Below are 20052 nucleotides of genomic sequence, written 5' to 3' on the forward strand. Positions count from 1 at the left end.
TACCTCTAAGGCGAAATATCAGGCTGGGTAACGCTCAATGCTGATGGAGTGAGTACTGGGAAGCCCAATCAATCGCTCAACGCCCCCGCGCCGCAAATAACATGGAGAGCTCCCCGCCCGTACCTCAGACTGCTCAGATCCATTAAAATATGTACTGTGTACTACCCCTAAGGGCCCTGTGCATCTTCCACTGAGCTCTACCTACTGTACCAGGTAGGGGTCACAGATGCCCAAGCGCCCCGCCCTTCCTAGTCTCAGTGGCAGTCACAGTCACAAGCCCGCCCACCCAGACCCGATCCAATCAATGCATCTATGGTGGACGCCATTCCCAGCTTACACGTCCTCTTTTCTCCAGTTCTCGCCCTCTCATATGATCTCACGCCCTTTCTCATCTTTTCCTCCTGCCGTTTCGGATTCACTCGACGACGTGTCGTTCGTTGCCACGCCTTTTTTTTGTCAGCTCAGGCCCTGCTTTGCGACGTTTTCTTGGGCGTAACAACATTAGTATATTTACGAAGCTCACCTACTACCTCTAGTACTTACCTCCATATATCTAAACGCCGCCAGCCATACTTTCCCCGCTCTTTTGCGTGGGCTGTTGTTACTCCTGCGGCTGCCTCACTTGGTTCTTTGACGACGACATTTGTACCTTGATCACTCTCAACTAAGCAGTCGGCTTCACCGATTCCCAACATTCGCTGTTGCTGCTATTGAAAAACACTTGACGTTGAATCAGTTCATCCTTTCATCCGTATTCATACTTACGACGACGCTGGCCGCTCGACGACGCTTACTCCTCACATCTGACTATCACGATCGTCCCTGGTTGATACAAGCTTCCCTAGGAGAGACTTCTTGTGAGAACAAAGAAATCACTTTCCATCTGGTCCCCAACAACACCTCATTGTTGTGTATACACTGTTGGAACCCGTGTCACCAGCGCAACAGCGAATATGGCCGACCAACAGCCTCAAAGTTCTGATTCGACTCCACTACCCGTACGCTCTCATGATTGCTCTTCCTTGTCTTAATGTCTAACTCACGAATTATAGCAACAGCCTGCTGCTCCAACTCCCATTTCTCTCCCAACACATAACTCGGGCCCTTCTCCTGTGCCTCTCCTCCGACCCGCCATTCCTGGCGCCAGAAGTGGTGGAGCCCGTACACCCAGACTTGGCCTCGCTATCCCACCGTCACCCAATGCCAAAGCTGTAGGCAATCAAGGAGCAGCCGCGGCTGCACCTTCAAGGCCCCCTTTGCCGACACTACATCTAGCTACCCCTCTGGGTAGTCAAGTCACACCCCATGAACAATTACCACGATCCCAATGTGCAACCCAAGCATCGGCAGGTGGCGGTAGTGAAAGTAGCGCGGCTCACTCAAGGTCTGGCAGTTTCGGCCCTCTAGATGGACGGGCAAGCAATCCCACTTCTGCAGGATCTCAATATTCCGCTTTGTCCTTTGCTTCGCAGTATGGTATAGGTGTATCAAGGCCTCAAGGTACTCCGGATCCGGTATCTGCTGTGGGATCTATGTACTCCGAGAGAAGCGAGGGTGGGGTATCCATGGAGCGAGATGGAAGTCTTCAAGGTTTGGAGGCATTCGACAAACTAAGCCTTGAGAAGGCCAGGACTCTGGACGTTGATGAACTTGACGAAGAGGGTTGGAGAATCGCAAGTTTGGAGAAGAGAATTGTCGAGATTGGAAATCTAGGTGAAGGCGCTGGAGGTGCTGTCACAAGATGCAAGCTCAAGGGTGGTAACACTGTTTTTGCCCTCAAGGTGAGTTGTTTCGACCATATGCCAGAGTTTGAATACTGATGTTTCAAGGTCATCACTACGAATCCGGACCCCGACGTCAAGAAGCAGATTCTCAGAGAGCTGGGATTCAACAAAGAGTGCGCTTCAGACCACATATGCAAGTACTATGGAGCCTTTGTCGACCCGGCTACGGCCACAATCTCAATTGCAATGGAGTTTTGTGAAGGCGGTTCGCTTGATAGCATTTATAAGGAGGTCAAGCGTTTGGGGGGCAGAACAGGAGAGAAGGTTTTAGGAAAGATTGCTGAGGGTGTTCTGGGCGGCCTGACGTACCTGCATACTCGCCGCATCATTCACCGTGACATCAAACCTTCGAACATCCTGCTCTGCCGAGATGGTGCCGTGAAACTTTGCGATTTTGGCGTCTCTGGCGATTTTGGTACTAAGGGAGAGGCCAATACTTTTATCGGCACCAGCTATTATATGGCACCTGAGCGTATCACCGGCCAGTCCTATACTATTACTTCGGATGTTTGGTCAACCGGAGTTACCCTTCTCGAGGTTGCGCAGCATCGTTTCCCGTTCCCCGCAGACGGCACAGAAATGCAACCGCGGGCTGGTCTTATAGATTTACTCACATACATCGTAAGACAGAACGTGCCCAAACTGAAGGACGAACCTGAAATGGATGTGTATTGGAGTGACAACTTCAAATATTTTATCGAGTGCTGGTAAGTCTTCTACCCCCACCCCTTTTTTAGGAGCGTGTGCTAACATTGTCTAAGTTTGGAAAAACAACCCAACAGACGAGCCAGTCCTTGGAAGATGATGGAGCACCCATGGATGGTTGAAATGCGCTCCAAGCGTGTCAACATGGTGAAATATCTTTCTTTTGTCTGGGGTTGGGATGAACAACCTAAGGACTCTTAGAAAGATATACAACGAGCTCAAGCTTCGGAGCAGCAAATTGTTAAAGCAGCCCAAACAGCACAGGATGTCAAATGGAAGAAGATCAAGACGGCACAAGTTCTCGCAAAAGCAGAAGAATTGGTGAACCCGGCCTCGGAAGAAGCAAATGGGAGAAATGCCCATGCAGCATTAACGCTTCACAAAGACCATGAATGAACCAGAAAAGGCCACATTCCTCATCAGCCATTTACACTACGCCCACGATTATGTGAACAGAGCTTGCGGACTTCGTCGTGAGCATATCTCTTTAAATACATCGTCACTGATGTTTGTTTCATGATACAAAATGATAGGCTCAGGAATGAGTGCGGACAAACGGCCTCCAGCCTGTAGTAGGTAGCTTCAGGAGACCCTCTTGTGGTATTATCATGTCCTCTGCAGTAGTGGATGTTTAATATTGGTGCAATTGCTCCAGCCATCAAGCTGAGTGCTGCCAGAATATAGCGACCTCCGCATAGATAGATATACTTGATATCTGGAATCCAAGCGCCTCAGTTTTATTGTACCCCCCACTTAAATACATGGGTATCAAATTCCTGTCGATGGTCCTCTACATTTTATTATCCTAGGTATTCAACGCCTGCATTTCAAGTGTCCCTTACAACAGTCTCGGTATCCTCAGTAGGGTCGCCCATGAGCTCGCGTAACGCAATAGTTGCGTATGCACTGCGTCCAAGTTGAAACTTGACTACTACTGCAATCTTTGTAGGTTCCTGAGAAGCAGGAGCTGCTTCAGGGGCAGAGCCATCGTCTGCTGTCTCTGCTTGGACATATGTCATCTCAACCTCTGCAGAAGCGGGCGTACCATTTTCAACCTTCGTTTTCTTGACTGTCGAGCCGGAGTCAGCGTCCTCATGAGAACGCTTCCTGCTAGGGCCCTTCGAAGCTTTGATATTGTCCAAGTCAGTTGGGTGCATTTGCTCTGCATCGTCCGAGTAGGCACGGATCTCAGCGGAGGGCGTGGCAAGGAATCGGTTCATGATTTTGCGGTATCGGCCAGGCAGACTGAACTCGCGGCGCATACGGCGCATTTTGTAGGGGTCAAGGTTACCATTCTCGTCGCGACCCATAAAATCCTTGTAGAACTCCCCGATATCGTTCTCGGGATATACGACATCGTAGCCTGGTGTTGGCAGCACAATGTCGAAAATGGTGTAATTACCACTGGCGGCTTCTTCAGCGGTAAGAGGACGAGCGCGAACGGGAGCATCCTCATCGTCTTCGACAGGGTTGATAATGTCATCACCGTCTTGGTCCTGGCCACTGACAAGAGGCACACTCTCCGTCGGAGCGATAATGAGATCGCCAGCAATCACATTCTCGCCGTGAAGCTCCCAGCGACGACTGGCGGCGTGGTTCCAGATATACGACTGATAGGCATGAAGATACATGGAGCGCAAGCCACGAGTGATGTGAACCAGAGAGCCAATGAAATCACGTCTAGACTGAGCGCCCTGCCGGTTCAGATGTCTGAAGATGCTGTTCTCGGCAGAAAATCGACGAGGCATGAGCTTGATGGCTCGGTCGACATCTTTGTCTGTAAGGAAGAGCATGCAGGCCTGGTTTCGCAAATACTCGTCTCTCTTGGAGGGTTCGTCAGGAATATCACCCGCCTCAGCCCTCTGTGCAATCTTATCATCGTAATGGAGTAGCGACATGACTGCCTCCTCGTACTTGTCCCCAAGGATGAGTTGCCCAATCTGGTGTGTACCAACTTCGTGAGTTCCGAAGCGCTGGTGACCAAAATAGTTGATCCAGCCGTGTTCATTCATATGATTCAGAGCCGAATCAACGTTCTTCTTCAGCACTTTCACTCGCTGAGCAATGGGCTGGTCACTGGACTCGCCAACTATTTGACAACTCTTGATCGCAATCACAAACTCGTTGCCGAGAAGCTGTCCGAGATAAATTGGCTTGTCTTTGTATTCGTAATCTCCCGTAGAAACACCCCAGATCCTCCCATTGATACCGGCGAGGTTTCGTGGCCGCATGTATCGTACCGAGCATCGTTGCACTGTAGAAGCTCTGCGGTCTTTGGTACCAGCGTATCCAATGACCTGGGGCTTGACCTTGAGGAAACGAGCAATCTGATTCACGGCATCCATGGTGTCGCGGTTCTCCTTGAACAGAGTAAAATGCAGGTATTCACCAGCAGGCTTTTCCTCACGGCCACCACCACGGCCACCGCGGCCGCGCTTCTTGCTGTTGGCTTTTCGTGGGGGAATTAGAGTTGCGACAATAGCACCTTCGTCAGTTGTGTTGGTATCTATCCGAGACTTAAAGATGCGCCGGATCTCTTGGTGAACTTGACCACGCTTTGCCCTGTCGTCCATGGGCTCCGATGTAACAGACTTCTTCTTCTCATGATCGGCGCCATGACCAGACCGATATACTCCAATCAGCTCCTGAGAGAACCGCTGATCAGTCAGATCCTCAAGGATGGCCGCATCCTCAGGCGAGACGTCGTTGACCGTCTCAGGCTGAGGTGCCGACTCGGGTCTCGTAGCGGTCTCGCTGGATGGTTGCTTCAAGGCATCTTCTGCATGCTCATCTGTTTTCGTTTCCTGGGCTATAGACTCGCCGTTAAACTCTTTCTTCACTCCAGCCGCCTGAGAATAAATTAGTGGCTGCGCGAGGAAAGCTGTAGAGTCTGCTTCTGTTTACCGGTGCTTCTTCATCTGCCAGGCCGACTTGTTGTAGGTGCAGGACTGTCCCATCTTCCCTGATCTCATTGACTTGAAAGTCCGAGAACCTGAATCGCATTAGTCTCTCAATTGCTAGCATGACCATGACTTCAATGTTCACCTTGTGCGCATTTCACCAGTCCATTGTGTCGCGAGTGGTGTCACACGCTGGCTAATTCCTATGGATCGTGTATAAGACGCGGTACCACGCACCGCGTGATGAGACTGCTCCGCCATTACAGATACTTTAACTGCAATCTAGACGTATATCAATTCTGGCGAAAGCTTGCGACAGATGTGTTTGCTTTCGCTTGATGGTTGAATCAACTGGTGGGGGCACCTATGCGAGATGTAATTTTTTCCCCGGCAGTATTTTATCTTACACTCAAATCAGAAGGCGGTGAGTCTTATCTTGCCAACCAGACTATGGTGCGGCGCCTCAAAAGGCAGGCGGTCGAGGATGAGTATTTATCAAGCTAACAGAGGGCAGGCTCTTGTTGAAAACTGGTTGTTTACCAGGCTGCCGAAAAGTCGAACAGGGGAGAGGACATATATCAAGAAATTATGTGCTATCTTAATATGCTTATTTCTGGTTTTATCAAGGCAGCTTGATGTTAATCATAAGTTTTCTCAACTTCCGTCTCAAGCAAGACCAGCTTAGTAGTATGGATAGCCTGGAGCCAAGGTGAGGCATGAAGAATCATCACCTGTATCCCAACCCTATTGCGAGCAGCAAAAAGGCTCAAGTAATTTTAAGGTGATGTAGACTTGATACAATAGGTCTTAAGACCAATCGTTTTGTACTACTTAATTTAAGTTCGGAAATTTCCATGTTCCCTGAGGGGTGGAACTTGTAGCTAATATTCTATTCTTCACACCTACCTTAGATTTTAAGAAGCATATAACTTTGGTCTACCATACTAGGTACCAACCTACCTAGGTAGCTTGTCGCGTACTCCACATTTCATTGGAGCGATACTGGAGGATGTGCGCGACAATGAGGCAGGCTGAAGGTAGCCACGGCTTTCTTTAGCAATACGTACATAATTACAACGTAAATGCCTAGGTTAGTACAAGTAGTGTTGCAATTCATATCTCTAGCCCGCGAACAACATGAGCCAGTCTAGTGATTCATGCGGGCTGGAGATTGACAAATTATAAGCGGACTTTTTCAGGACGAACAGTTCATGTGGCATGGTGCACCCCGGTATTCTTTTACTTGTGCTGCATCCTGATTGCCGTCTTGGAAGAGCGGACAATCATAGCTACCTACCTACGTACCCTAGTAGATCACTAACAAACATGCCTCCTCATCATCTCAGGAACCCCTCTCTTGTACGAGTCACTAACTAACGTTAGACGCTTGGTGAGTAGCCCGCATGACAAGTTCAACTAACCTTTTCTCTCTGCACCTAACTACCTACCTACCCAAGTACTTACCTAGCTGCTATGACTTATACCACCTACTTTACTGTGAGACCTCCTTGGCTGATCGGTGATGATAGTCACTTATTGGTCTATTGCTAGCTGCAAGGATCGTTTGCACACGACAAGGCGTGATCCAACCTCCCCTCCTCCAAATTTCGGCCACTTTTAAAAATCTCCCTTAGTTATTATCGAGGGGAAGAGTGAGGAGCAACACCAACACACTCTTTGCTGATTTTTGGTTATTTTTATCATTCCGAATTCTCTGCTCCCATTTCTCCTCCCTGCTCGAGTTCTCTTCCAATCACTTCTCGCTTCTACGGTTGACTGCATTGGGCCCGCAATTGACATGTCAATCATGAGCCGTAAAGACAAAGATCGGGAAAGACTCTGTCGTACGCAGCTTCGAAAGATCATCTGTTCTGTCTGTCATCATAACGCAAGTGCAACTGAAGAGTGACCCAGGAACGATCCACGATCAAGATGCCTGTAATAAGAAGCGGTTCAACACGGGACATTTACAAGGTAAGGACGAATGGATATCCATTTTTGTATGGGCCGTCACAAACAATTCGTTCACTACATCCTACTGAATGCTTCAATATTGTCCCAATTCGTTTTATTTTGCATGGCACCTCTCGGCCATATTACTGAACGCTTCCCTATTCATCCATAACGCTAATTTCATTGCTTACAGGCACCCTTGTCTGCTGTACTTCGTCGCCACGGTCGTGAGCGCCGTGAACGCTGGAGTCAAGGTGAAGACCCGGGTGACTTCATGCCTCCCCACCAAGGTGAGCTAACCCGTACACTGCTATATGATGCGGATCTACTTACAGCACGTAGACGAAGAGCCCAGCCATGAGCCTTCTGAGTTCTCAAAAGGGAAACAACCTGAGCCTCAGCGTCTTCCATCTAGAGCTGGTTACGATACAGCTGTACTTCTTGACTTGTGCGACACCATTCGCATTAGCCTGCATGAGGGACGTCCCGAGGACAGGTGGGAAGAAGCCATGGGGTTTCTCGCGGCACTGCTAAGAGACGAGGAGCACTACAATCGCGCAATAGAATTCGAGACTATACGAGACACGCACCTTGACAAGCTTATATCGGATCTCATCGATCCCAAATATCGCCACCCAAGGGTCCCTATTAGATTTTCAAAAGACGTCGAAAGAGCAGAGGCCTTGGAACGAAAATGGGTTGAAAGGTTTCGGGGTCCCTACTTCAATATGGAGCAAAACCGCTATCGAGATCTCCCCAAAACGGGACGGCTCAGGGATGTGGCTCTGAACCCCAATGCAGACAATTCAGAAGAACGTTGGCAAGCCAAAGAAGGTAAGACCTTGTCAGAGCTGGAGGGTAATCTGGAAATCGAGCCTGGGCAGTAAGAAGACCCGACCCCCGTAGCAGTCGAAACTTTTTGAAGATTACTCACGCTAGAAATGCAGTTGGTGGCTCAACTTGGCTTGCGCGCATCGGGATGGTATCGTTGGTAGTGCTCGCGAGAAACCTACCAAGGGCAAATATGGAGTTGCCGCATTACCGTTGCTCACAGGGCAAGAGAAAATCAATGAAGGGGACGGAACTCTGAAATATGTCAGACAAGGAAGAATTACTGACATACATGTGTCGCTCATATCTCAAGTGGGAGCCACCTTTCGAATCCTGCGAGGCCATCACCTCAGAAGCCCATATGCACCAAAGGTCGGCATTCGTTATGATGGTTTGTAGGTTTTCATGGCCTTTCCTACGGCTCCTACTCGCTAATAAGGCGCCAGATATACGATACGCCGATATAGTCAATGGTTTAATGAAGTCAGCGACCGGCACCATATGATGCTCACTTTGGAAAGAGTTGAGGATCAGGTACCAATAGAAGATATTTTGCATGTACCCCGTCCATCTGAGATGGACGACTGGGAGCTCTATGAGAAATACGAGGGCGAGGCGATCAAAAAGCACAAGGGAAACAAGGCTCTTCTCGACTAGAAGTTAGAAATGGCACAAGAGAAAGTCGACCGGGAGGAGTATCAGAGGTCGCATGACTTCCGAAACTCGTTGGGTTATCAGATCAAGGAAGCAGGCCTTTATTGATTTGGGGTGAAGCATGATGGGACGTATGGCTACGCTGCATCAATTGGCTTACAAGACTAGTTCATAGCATTATAATGGTAACGTTTAATTAGAGACCTCTGACGTTGTCAGTCCATTCACACCCACCTAGGTACTATGTAGTTTTGGAGGTTTTGGAATGAGTTGATTGAGTGCCTCAACTGATGGAGTGGTTCCGCGTCGACACAAGACAATATGGAAGGAAAGCTTTCAATGGTTGACCTAGGTACTGCGGGGCATCTACAGTAGGGTAGCTTAAGTTCCAAACCACCACCGCCACTACAGCTGTGGTACCTTGCTCCTCTTACATGACATCTTCGCAAACAACATGGGCAAAAACGACAAGAAAGGTGCCGACAAAGGAGGCAAGGGCAAGGCAGACAAGGGCAAAGATGCAAAAGACTCTGGCGGCAAATCTAAAGGTGCCCAGAGCATCAACGTCCGTCACATTCTGGTGCGTTTCACACAAGTGTTGACCAATTGACATACTGACCGAGGAGTGCATAGTGCGAGAAACACGCCAAGAAGGAGGAGGCTCTGGCAAAGTTGAACGACGGCCTCAAATTCGATGAAGTCGCAAGGGAGTACTCAGAAGACAAGGCAAGGCAAGGTGGTTCACTGGGATGGAAGACCAAGGGTAGCTTGGACCCCAAGTTTGAGGAGGTGGCTTTTGCTCTTGAGCCCAGCACGACCGCCAGTCCAAAATTTGTAGAGTGCAAGACGGAGTTTGGATATCATATCATCATGGTAAGCTCACAACTTATTGCACAAGTATTGATCCGAGATTAACATTATGGGAGGTCGAAGGACGAAAGTAGACGGCAGAGCATAGTCACGTCAATCCGGTATGACCGTTACAGCAGCAACACAACAAGAGACAGGTTGAGGATCTAATTTGATGCCCAATTTTTTTTTATTCCTCTCAAATGCAATATGGCCATGAGATATGAGGCCTAAACCGTTTTAGATGCCAACCGAAGTGGCTAGAGTACAAGAGAAAAGTCATGTCGAGCGGTCTCGAAACAAAGTCAAGTCCGCACCTCTAATCCTCTCCCTTCACATCCTACACCGTTTAAAAGCCCTTACTGCTCAGTCTGGAAATAGTTGAGGAGGATAGATCGCTCCTGAGACTCCTCACCCCAGTCCTTGACGACGACGCAAGAGCAGTTGACGACCTTGCGGGCGTTACCCTCACGGTCAAGAACGCCTATATGTATTCGTTAGTAAATCAATCTAGACCAAAGTTGATTCCACAAGGCAAAACCTACAGAGACCGGCCCACTCGCCGAGCTGCTTTCCGTCGGGGATCTGGATCAAGGGGATGTTGTGCTCGTTGCAGAGAGCGACAACAAGCTTCTTGTAGGCCTCCTCCTCGCAGTTCTCGTTCAAGACACACATGTGTGCCTGTCGGCGATCGAGGGCCTTGGAAGCCTCACGGAGACCACGAGCGAGACCGTCGTGCATAAGAGAGAGCTTCAGGACACCCTTGAGAGCGTCGAGAATGGACATCTGGCCCTTGGGGGCATCGCCGGAAACCTCAACAACATCGGCGACCTCGGGGGTGTTGTCTTCTACGTCCGACTGCCACAGAAAACGTTAGCCAACATTTTTCTTCGATTTCTGGTGTTTCCCCCACCATCGCGAATTGACATCCGTTCGAGATTGCAGTTGCAAGGCCTCTACAGCGCAATTGGCGACAAGGGGCGGCAAGACTTCAAAAACTCACCATCTTGGATAGTATTTTCTTGTCGGGCGATCCTCGAAGATTTCTATGTGTATCAAGGAAAAGTTGGAAGGGGGGGGGGGGTAGAGTCGTGATCTGGGAAATGTCTTCGTTTAGTTCCACGTCGATTTGCCGAAATCTAAACGACCGAGTGTGCACTTAGGGCAAGTGCACGGACCCACTATCCACACACTACACCTTTTTTTCTCTCTTTGTGATCCGCGCTCCTTTACTTTGTAGTCCTCATCAATCGACCAAGTAAATCTTCGAGGTATGTATCCTACGAAACTGGCTCGCAGCGATTCGAATCCAGAAGGATGATGCTATTCACCGTGACAAGGGAGAGCAATCGAGGGCGTCGTCATACGTGAGCCGATCTTTCAACAATGGCCGGGTTCTATTCACGGCTGGCAACAGTTCCACGATACGCTTCTCCTCTTCAGCACTGGGCGGCAGAACCCTCGCGATCGATCGTTGAGGGCACTCTCCTCGCTCATGAGCCCTAGAAAGGCTAACAACCATATTCCATTCCAGATACCTCATTTCCCGTCCCGACTTGAGAATCTCCTCAAAACTCCACCAAAATGGTCCGCACTTCCGTCCTCCACGATGCGCTCAACGCCATCAACAACGCCGAGAAGGCTGGCAAGCGCCAGGTCCTGATCCGACCTTCTTCCAAGGTCATTATCAAGTTCCTCCAGGTCATGCAGCGCCACGGTATGTCTCGGAATTTTTCTTCCTTTCACTTTTTGTATCCCTCGCCATTCGACATGACAATATTTGGTAGTGGCTCTTCTTGACCATGATCCAACTACCATGAGTCGTCGACAACTCTCGATCTCCTTATTCGGCATGATAACTAGGGCGACGGTCGATACTGCACCACGACCCAGCCCCTATAAGTTGCCGATAGATTCAAACTCGGAGATCTTACACGTTTTTCGGATTCTTTATACCCATGATGTCTAACGTTTAGTCTCTCGAAACATTACTGACTCGATCACCAGGATATATCGGAGAGTTCGAAGAAGTTGACGACCACCGATCCGGCAAGATCGTCGTCCAGCTCAACGGCCGCCTGAACAAGACTGGTGTCATCTCCCCCCGCTACAACGTCCGCCTCTCTGAGCTCGAGAAGTGGGTTGTCAAGCTGCTCCCTGCCCGTCAGTTCGGCTATGTCATCCTCACCACCTCTGCTGGTATCATGGACCACGAGGAGGCCCGACGCAAGCACGTTTCTGGCAAGATCATTGGCTTCTTCTACTAAATGGGACGGGATACCAATCAAAAAGTGACTTCTACAAACTACACAGGGCATTCTCGGCGTTGAGGCAGGATGATGATGACTATGACCGATGCGATTGATAGCAACGTCGCTTATCGCACACGCGAGCACAAGAATTGAACCTATACGAGATGCTCAGACTCAAGACTCCCTACACATGTTGTGAAAGTAAAGACAAATGTATCTATGCTCCTGCCTGACGTTATGCCCACTTTGGTCGGTACAATCCACCCATAATATTGCTCTGGTTATGATTCCAGCAATCGAATTCTATTAGTGACAAGAGACATGCCTCTGGAATACGGCTCTATAATTCGATGTTGGCTATGTCTGGAAAATTATTGTCCATTTTTTTCCTTGGCATCCATGGTGATCCAATAGGTACCTACTTAAGGTACCTAGTGAAGTCGTTGTGCCAACAACGTCCCTGTTGAGCTATTGTTTTCTTTTTGGACGGCCAACCAATTAAAATGATGCAGCCAACGCCAATCCACTACTTTGTCTCAAGGTCAATGCCAATCTGCCGCTTTGCGCTGAGACGGCATCATGACTGGTAATGAGTTCATGGCTGCCAGACTTTGTAATTGAATTCTTTTAGCAGCAGATACTCTTGTATCATCGAGCCGATGGAACTTTTCAACATACTTCTTACCATGACGATTTAGCTTTCTGTTTGACCGAGAAGCCAACTATAAACATGATCCCCCTCTTGACTTTGCGCGCCTCTCAGCGGCGTCAACTCCTGTCCATCACTGCTCTAACATTATTTTGTTTCTGTGCGTATAGTCTCTTGGGAATATCACAAAAACACACAAAAGAAATTCAAATCCAAACTCAAACTCGAATACCCATAGAGCCATCAACAACTCCAGGGTCAGCGCCACAGGATGAACTTGTTCAAGGAAGCGCCGAACCAAGAAAGGTTTCCATTCCAGGAATGCATCCTATAGGATATCTTGCAAGAAATGCTCAGGAGGAGTTTGGAAAAATCAGGGGTCGACAGTCCAAGACGCTTGAAGAGGCTGTTCAGGAGTACCGTCGTCGATATGGTATTCCGCCGCCACCTCTTTTCGACGAGTGGTTTCGATTTGCAAAAGATAACGACGTCAAATTGATAGACGAGTTCAACACAATTCATGACCTGATCACTCCATTCTGGGGACTAAAACCCAAGACTATCCGGGCTCGAGCCAGAGAGGCATTGGGGTTTGATAACGGGTTGATTGGAGTATCTATTCGAGACCACAGGATCACTTATATTCAAAATGGCGTCGAATGGCAGCAAAATGCCACCAAGAGGATGATGGGCAAATTTCTCAAGTACCTTCCAGATATGGACCTGGCATTCAACTTTCACGACGAGTCCCGCGTTATCCTTTCGCATGAGGACCTGACGAGGTTGGTGAAAATAGCCAAAGAGCAGAACATGCCCGCAGCGTTAGCGAAACCACAACTCGCCAACGACTTCACTCAAACGAACTCGGAGTTATTTGATGGAAAGTCTTTCGACGAGATAAGTCTCACACGCTTCAACTCTTTTGCCCATCAATCAACCTGGTCTCATTCTCGCCTGTCGTGTCCGCCAGATACTCCAGCTCGATGTCTCGAGGAGGAAGAGGCTGTGGACTATAGAAATAGGTACGGCATGAGTGATCTTGGTTTTGTTTACAATACGACCGCCATGTCAGACATCTGCCTATCGCCCAGCCTCAAATCCAACTTTGGCTTCTTCGGTGGACCCAATACATATAGAATTGTCCAGGATTTGTTTCCCATATTCTCCCAGTCAAAGATTTCTTCCTACAGCGACCTTGTATACCCGTCTCCCTGGGACTGGGCCGGCATGGTAAAGTACGATGAGGACATGGACATGGAGTGGGTTAAGAAGGAGAGCAAGCTATACTGGCGCGGCTCGACCACTGGAGGGTACAGCCGGAATGGCCGTTGGAGACACCAGCACCGTCAACGTCTTGTACAGAAACTTAACGCGCGCGACCAGGCTCATATCCTCACTAAGCAGGACGACCGTTCCTGGGCGACCAGCGAGGTCCCGCGCGGCGACTACAACGAGATGATCGATGTGCATTTCTCTCATATTGGACAATGTGACCAAGGTGACTGCGAGGCGCAGCGGGCTTTTTTCAATGTCACCGAGGCTGCAGATCAGCAAGATGCTTGGTCATACAAATATCTCCTTGATATGGATGGAAACGCCTTTTCCGGTCGCTTCACTGCCTTCCTTCGCAGTCGCAGCCTCACATTCAAACTCGCGGTATTCCGCGAGTGGCACGCTGAGTGGCTCAAGCCGTGGGCACACTATGTGCCTCTGAGTATTCAGGGAGATGACTGGCTTGAGACAGTTCGATTCCTTGACAGCGAGGGAGCTGGCCGTGAAGAAGGCGAGCGTATTGCGGCTGCTAGTCGAGAATGGGCCAACCAGGCTCTCCGTCAGGTTGACATGGAAGCATGGTTCTTCCGCCTCATGCTCGAGTAAGTGCAATAGTATCGTATACTTTGATCATTTCCATCTTGATGCTGACAGGACACAGGTATGCTCGAGTGATAGACGATAAGAGAGAAGTAATTGGTTATGATAGCCGTAGCGCCAATATGAAGCTACCAAAGGTTGAGAGTTGATGAATGAATGAATGGATAGGCTGCGTGAATGACATATACGCATATGGGTTTGGAGCATAGCAAAAGGCACTTATACCACTGGAAACGGCATCAAGGTTCATATTACCACCACAGGCACTGGTGTTTCAAAGGAGTGAGTGAGGGAATCATACCTGTGTATATTATTTTGAATATGGTACAATTTTATTACGCCTCAGATCTATGATTAAAAATTGCAAACTGTACGCCAAGATGCCCTTGTTCGCCAAATACATGCCATTTCTGTCCTCGCAACTCTCAATCATCTCGAGGCAAATGTCGCATGAAGGACATATGCTTTTGTTCCCACTTGCTGAAGAGCACACCGCTTTCGTCTTAGCTATATGCATCACGACCAAATACGGTTTACTCCTCGTCTTCTCCTTCCGCATCATGTTCTTCAGAGGCCGACCTCGAACGACGGGCTGCTGGACTGTGGTGTTCTCCTTCTTCCTCGCCTTCAGCATCCTGGCCGTCGTGGTGCTCCTCCTCATTTCCTTCTTCCTCATCGGCCTGTCCAGTGCCGAGGGGGTGATCGCGATGTGTCTTGATCATGTCGCGGATATCCTCTCTTGGATCTTCGACGGTGACGTCGAGCTGGTCAACAACTTGCTCCTCATCGGTAATACCAATGTTTCGCGCAATGTTCTTTGTTCGCTGGGGTCGAATCACAGATTTTTGCATAACAGGATAGTAGTATACGGCCTTCTGGTTGGGATAGAAAGTGTCTTCGTTGTAAGCCAGGAGAACTTCTGCGTCGAACTTGGTCTCATGGTCGTAATTGGTCTCCTGAGCTGTCTCGTACGCTCTGAGCCGGTTGTATTGGAAGCATCCGCCATTGACGGAGTCATGAGTGTAGAGTTCGTCCTCGTTGTGGTCGGCATCCTCGACATCGAACTTGCGACGGAAACGATCCCCCACGTCAGGAGTTGCCGCCAAGTAATAGTCAAAATTCATCCAGTTCTGAGGCTTGGGGTTGTTTTCAGGATCTTGCTCGTGAGCTGCCACAGCTGCCTCGTACGCCTCCTCCTCCTCGGCGGTCCGATCAATGGGCCGGAACAAACCACTGAGGAGACGTCTGTCATAATCCTTGGTGCTGACCACAGGGTTCTGGTGAAATTTGATCGTAACGTACGCGCCCGAGTCGGGGAAAGCCTCAAGATCTGGGATGAAAGGCGACACATCGACAACCTTGAGATTTCTTTTGCTTGGGTGTTTGGCGCGTTTGGGGTCTTTGAATTCCTGCTCAGCAATATCGAAGCCCTTGTCAATCTTTCGCTTAATGACGTGAGGAGCATCGGCTGCAGGCTCCGGGATGCGTCGATTCTTGTTGGCTTTAGTGAGTAGAGCACGGGGTGCAGCACCATCTTGTCGCTTTGAGACCGTGGAAGATATGTATTCTGTCCGGCGAAGGAAGGAAACATTGGCTTCTGCGACCTTGTGTTTTCCCAGAGCGGCGATGGGTCTTAGAAGGGGTCGATCATGAGGATGAAGAGCGGGTGGATGAGGAGGGGCCTGAATAGCTGGGGAGGCGTCAGCTTTGTGAGGTCAAAACACGATGAACAGCCAACCTACATCGTTCGTCGCCATCGAAAACACCAGGCATGCCGACCAAGTCAAGGGGCATTCCCAGTTCAGCATCTGCCTCAATATTGAGCGGCTGCTCCCTTGCAAGGCGCGAAGCAAAGCCCGGCGTCGTATATTGACCGCTAGCAAGGCCGGTATTAGGTATGTCGAGCAGCTTAGGAGGATGGGGTGGTGGAGGGAGCGCATTGGAGAATCGGATGCGTGCGATGAAGTCCTGGTGAACCATGCGCTCGCCTGTGCGAGGAGCAGAAGATGACATGCTGGTCGAACTGACAAGGTGCGCCGAGGAAGACTTTGGTGAGCGTGTGAAGTCGTGATGTATTTGAAGGGTGTGGGCGCGCGATCCTTGTGAGTTTGGCTTGATGGAGAAGCTTAAGCGCGAGCGCGGCTGAGTTTCGAGGTCAAAGATATTGGATCAGAATTGCGGCGCGAGGCTGGCCTTGTCCAAGCTCCACGTTTGGCGTAGCCACTAATTAAGGCTTCCTCATGAAACTTACCAAAATACAGTAGACAGCAACGAAACCCAGAAAAAGAATAATAACGCAGAAAACCGGTTTTTTGGGGAGGACAAACATCCTTAACATGTTCTCACCTAAATTAGTTTAGCCATAATGCCACGATCAATCTGCACAAAGCGTTATACTGAAGAGCTCGGTCATACTCTGTTTCTGTTATTCATATGATGGTCATTTTCATTAAATAATTCATCTGCTCTGGTTGTCATGGCCCCCAGATCCGTCCAAGTCTATAGCTAAGGTTCGTTTGTATCACACGACCCAAGTTCCCTTCTTTATTGCCAATCCCCTATGTGAGTTGTCACCAGTCAATTTCCCCTCGTAATTGAAATACACACCCCGGAACACGCATCGCATTATTGTGTCGCTTAATAAAGCTGGCCGTCTTGTTTATACAACGCACACGGGCACTCGTTCAGCGGAGATGCCCGCTGTGCTGAAGAAAATTATCCCGAAAGTGGCGTCTGTTTACGAGTTGTTCTTGGCGTAGTTCTTCTTACCGACAGTAAAGGGTACGTAGCGGTACTTGATCATGTGCTGAATTTGCTTGCGCACTAGAAACAATTAATATAGAGAATTTTGTCTATGTCATAAAGAACTTACTAGTCAGGAAGAAGAGGATGAACCAGTACATGACCAGAACGGGCCAGAAAACTGGCACGTTAAAGATCTCGAACCAACTGCAGAAGAAGCTGATGATGATAGCTCGGGTGGCCCAGTACCAGAACTTGAACTCAGGAAGTCGGCGAATGAAGGGCTTGAATTCCTCGTCCTGCTTGGTGGGAAGAGTGCCCACAGAGCCGTCTTCCATCTCGTTGTCGGCCTCTTCGTTGGAGGGGTCGAACTTGGGCTGCAGGAAAGCCAGAAACAGGTTTAAAAGATAGATACCGAGCGCATAGGCAACTACGCAGTTGTAAGTAAGATGATCCAGGAGTGTGATTTGCAGGTTCGAGCCTACCGATATACCAGCCTTGCGCAAGGAGGATTCGAAGAAAGAAGAAGAGAAGGCAGACAACAGTACCGACCCATCGGTAGAGGACGAAAGGGGTCGACTGGTCCAGCAAAGCTTGGTATTTCTAATCCGGTGTCAGAGGGTCGCAATGCATAACAGTCTATTTCGAGGGACATACTCGCTGAAGCCTCGAGGTATGGACGCTGACAGCCTCGAAAGGGGTCTGCTCAGGCTCTGGCGCATTCATCTTGTGAAGAGGATCGATCGACCGTTGTCAATCGGGATATATAATGGGGAGGGGGCGCAAATTATTCGAATGGAATAATCAAGTGCAATTGTGTGGAACAATGAGTACGATGCCGTGACAAAGGCCGAAGTTGACGGGAAGAGAAAAAAAGAAGTGATGGCGAATTTGCGATTGGGGGGTCAGGACTTCCAACTTTGGACTTTTGGCGATGCAGCCACGTAAGGTTTGTTAAGCTTTTGGTACCTAGGCAAGGCTAGTCAATTCCCCGGTCCTTTACCGGAGAAAGGAGGACTTGACAAACCGTTGACAGGCAGTTTTGTTTGGTGGCCTCCCTGAAACTGGTAGTTAGCCTATGATCTTATTGGTGATTCAGCCGGATTGCTGGTGAGCGATCTGAGAAGAGAGAGCCCCTTGACCCCACATGCAAATGTGGCGCAGTCTCTAATCATCTATCACCGCGTCGCGTCGAGTTGCCTACCCCTGTAAGAAAGCTCATGCTGTATGTATTCAGCGTACGGATACAGACAGGAGTACGGAGGAGAGGTTCAACACCATATTGCTTAGGTATCTACTACCTACCTAGGTATTCTGCACAGAGGCACAGTTTAATTTATGAGCTCATCATCGCTACCTGGATGACAGATCTATCTAAAGCTGCGATTTATGCTTTATTCTACTCCGTACCTAGGTACTGTACCTCGATACTTACCGAAGGCAATATCATTCCGGTTGCGCCTCTAACTGCCATTAGCGAACAAGGAACTTGCAGGGCGTGGCTTGGCCACTACCTCCGTTGTATCATCAGTAGACTATTTGTGGAAGAGACTATCAACTGGAGGAGTTCCCATCTTACTTGTAACCACGAGTTGTCAAGGAGCTTAGATCGACCTCTCACGTGACGCTCAAACATAAATCTGGCTGTCGGCTTTGTCATGGGTATGGGCGGCCCATGTTATCCTCGGCTCTGTTGCGTCACTGGGGTAGCTTACTATTAAGCTCCCCGGTTAACAGTGCAGACCCAATACTTATAGCTCCTCACTGATCAGATTCTTAACTTATACAATAGTAACCGTACCAACTCCTTCAGTTGTGGAACCAACAGATAACGGGCTTACATCACAATATTGATCGTTCACTCTCTTTCTCATTATATCCATTCTCTAGTATCACAATGAACGCTTTCCGCTGCATGAGACCAGTGGCAGGTCGGGTGGCCTTCCAAAAGCCTACTCTTCCTCGCGTTGCTCGAGCTTACAGCTCGGGGACTTATGAGTATATCCAGGTTTCTCAACCCAAGCCCGGTGTTGGACAAGGTATGAATGATACTGAAACAATGCAATCTCTCGGGTTGGTATATCAAACAGTATCTGACGATGATTACTTAGTTACCTTGAACCGTCCTAAGGCCCTCAACGCCCTGTGCACGCCCCTTATCAAAGAGCTTAACCAGGCTCTTCTTGAATTCAATGTGGCCGACGATACGTCAGTCATCATTCTAACCGGCTCCCAAAAGGCGTTTGCAGCTGGTGCTGATATCAAGGAGATGGCCCCTCTTACCTTCGCCGAAGCTTACACCAAGTCCTTCATCGAGTCCTGGTCAGATCTCACCACTCAGGTGAAAAAGCCAATTATCGCTGCAGTCTCAGGGCATGCCCTTGGTGGAGGCTGCGAGCTCGCCATGATGTGTGATCTCATCTATTGTACAGAGAATGCGAACTTCGGCCAACCAGAGATCAAGCTCGGGACTGTTCCTGGAGCTGGTGGTAGCCAGCGCCTTACTCGTGCCATCGGCAAGTCAAAGGCAATGGAACTCATTCTGACCGGAAAGTCGCTTTCTGGTGTCGATGCCGAGAAATGGGGACTAGCTGCCAGGGTCTTTCCCACGCATGAGGCTCTGATGGAGGAGACGCTCAAGACAGCCGAGACCATTGCTGGCTACTCCAAGGTGGCTGTTCAAGCCGCCAAGGAGGTTGTTAACAAGAGCCAGGATCTGGCTCTACGTGACGGTGTCGAGTATGAGAGGCGGGTCTTCCACAGCTTGTTTGGTAGTCAAGATCAGAAGATTGGCATGAAGGCATTCGCAGAAAAAAAGAAGGCTGAGTGGAGCCACTCATAAACGCTATATGTAATTTAAC

General features: G+C 49.2%; 10 protein-coding genes across 10 annotated transcripts; 6 read left to right on the top strand and 4 right to left on the bottom strand.

Moving 5' to 3' along the window:
- Nucleotides 1-953: 953 nt before the first annotated feature.
- FTJAE_8598 (STE STE7 MKK kinase) lies at nucleotides 954-2885 on the top strand (the record flags this gene model as incomplete). Its single annotated transcript, XM_037355430.1, has 5 exons — nucleotides 954-998; nucleotides 1053-1781; nucleotides 1830-2491; nucleotides 2546-2636; nucleotides 2691-2885. 5 exons carry the CDS (start codon nucleotides 954-956, stop codon nucleotides 2883-2885), a joined length of 1722 nt encoding a protein of 573 aa, XP_037204315.1.
- Nucleotides 2886-3316: 431 nt separating this feature from the next.
- Nucleotides 3317-5650, bottom strand: FTJAE_8599 (multisubstrate pseudouridine synthase 7; the record flags this gene model as incomplete). Its single annotated transcript, XM_037355431.1, has 3 exons — nucleotides 3317-5338; nucleotides 5394-5481; nucleotides 5535-5650. 3 exons carry the CDS (start codon nucleotides 5648-5650, stop codon nucleotides 3317-3319), a joined length of 2226 nt encoding a protein of 741 aa, XP_037204316.1.
- A 1671-nt stretch (nucleotides 5651-7321) lies between these two features.
- On the top strand, nucleotides 7322-8830 carry FTJAE_8600 (uncharacterized protein; the record flags this gene model as incomplete). The annotated part of the gene is made up of 5 exons (XM_037355434.1): nucleotides 7322-7363; nucleotides 7536-7632; nucleotides 7685-8225; nucleotides 8290-8568; nucleotides 8620-8830. The coding sequence occupies 5 exons, from the start codon at nucleotides 7322-7324 to the stop codon at nucleotides 8828-8830; spliced, it is 1170 nt and encodes a 389-aa protein (XP_037204317.1).
- A 451-nt stretch (nucleotides 8831-9281) lies between these two features.
- FTJAE_8601 (peptidyl-prolyl cis-trans isomerase PIN4) lies at nucleotides 9282-9742 on the top strand (the record flags this gene model as incomplete). The annotated part of the gene is made up of 2 exons (XM_037355435.1): nucleotides 9282-9407; nucleotides 9461-9742. The coding sequence occupies 2 exons, from the start codon at nucleotides 9282-9284 to the stop codon at nucleotides 9740-9742; spliced, it is 408 nt and encodes a 135-aa protein (XP_037204318.1).
- Nucleotides 9743-10035: 293 nt separating this feature from the next.
- Nucleotides 10036-10682, bottom strand: FTJAE_8602 (40S ribosomal S1 protein2; the record flags this gene model as incomplete). The annotated part of the gene is made up of 3 exons (XM_037355436.1): nucleotides 10036-10160; nucleotides 10222-10534; nucleotides 10680-10682. The coding sequence occupies 3 exons, from the start codon at nucleotides 10680-10682 to the stop codon at nucleotides 10036-10038; spliced, it is 441 nt and encodes a 146-aa protein (XP_037204319.1).
- Nucleotides 10683-11260: 578 nt separating this feature from the next.
- On the top strand, nucleotides 11261-11943 carry FTJAE_8603 (40S ribosomal S2 protein2; the record flags this gene model as incomplete). The annotated part of the gene is made up of 2 exons (XM_037355437.1): nucleotides 11261-11393; nucleotides 11684-11943. The coding sequence occupies 2 exons, from the start codon at nucleotides 11261-11263 to the stop codon at nucleotides 11941-11943; spliced, it is 393 nt and encodes a 130-aa protein (XP_037204320.1).
- A 955-nt stretch (nucleotides 11944-12898) lies between these two features.
- Nucleotides 12899-14455, top strand: FTJAE_8604 (beta-1 2-xylosyltransferase 1; the record flags this gene model as incomplete). Its single annotated transcript, XM_037355438.1, has 1 exon — nucleotides 12899-14455. One exon carries the CDS (start codon nucleotides 12899-12901, stop codon nucleotides 14453-14455), a length of 1557 nt encoding a protein of 518 aa, XP_037204321.1.
- A 527-nt stretch (nucleotides 14456-14982) lies between these two features.
- Nucleotides 14983-16462, bottom strand: FTJAE_8605 (DNA-directed RNA polymerase II regulator; the record flags this gene model as incomplete). Its single annotated transcript, XM_037355439.1, has 2 exons — nucleotides 14983-16139; nucleotides 16192-16462. The coding sequence occupies 2 exons, from the start codon at nucleotides 16460-16462 to the stop codon at nucleotides 14983-14985; spliced, it is 1428 nt and encodes a 475-aa protein (XP_037204322.1).
- A 724-nt stretch (nucleotides 16463-17186) lies between these two features.
- FTJAE_8606 (RER1) lies at nucleotides 17187-17917 on the bottom strand (the record flags this gene model as incomplete). The annotated part of the gene is made up of 4 exons (XM_037355440.1): nucleotides 17187-17272; nucleotides 17322-17621; nucleotides 17677-17794; nucleotides 17849-17917. The coding sequence occupies 4 exons, from the start codon at nucleotides 17915-17917 to the stop codon at nucleotides 17187-17189; spliced, it is 573 nt and encodes a 190-aa protein (XP_037204323.1).
- Nucleotides 17918-19088: 1171 nt separating this feature from the next.
- FTJAE_8607 (enoyl hydratase) lies at nucleotides 19089-20033 on the top strand (the record flags this gene model as incomplete). The annotated part of the gene is made up of 1 exon (XM_037355441.1): nucleotides 19089-20033. The coding sequence occupies one exon, from the start codon at nucleotides 19089-19091 to the stop codon at nucleotides 20031-20033; it is 945 nt and encodes a 314-aa protein (XP_037204324.1).
- Between the last annotated feature and the right edge of the window lie 19 nt (nucleotides 20034-20052).

Source organism: Fusarium tjaetaba, assembly GCF_013396195.1.
Source record: "Fusarium tjaetaba strain NRRL 66243 chromosome Unknown NRRL66243_c0000188, whole genome shotgun sequence".
In the NCBI taxonomy this organism is placed as follows: domain Eukaryota; kingdom Fungi; phylum Ascomycota; class Sordariomycetes; order Hypocreales; family Nectriaceae; genus Fusarium; species Fusarium tjaetaba.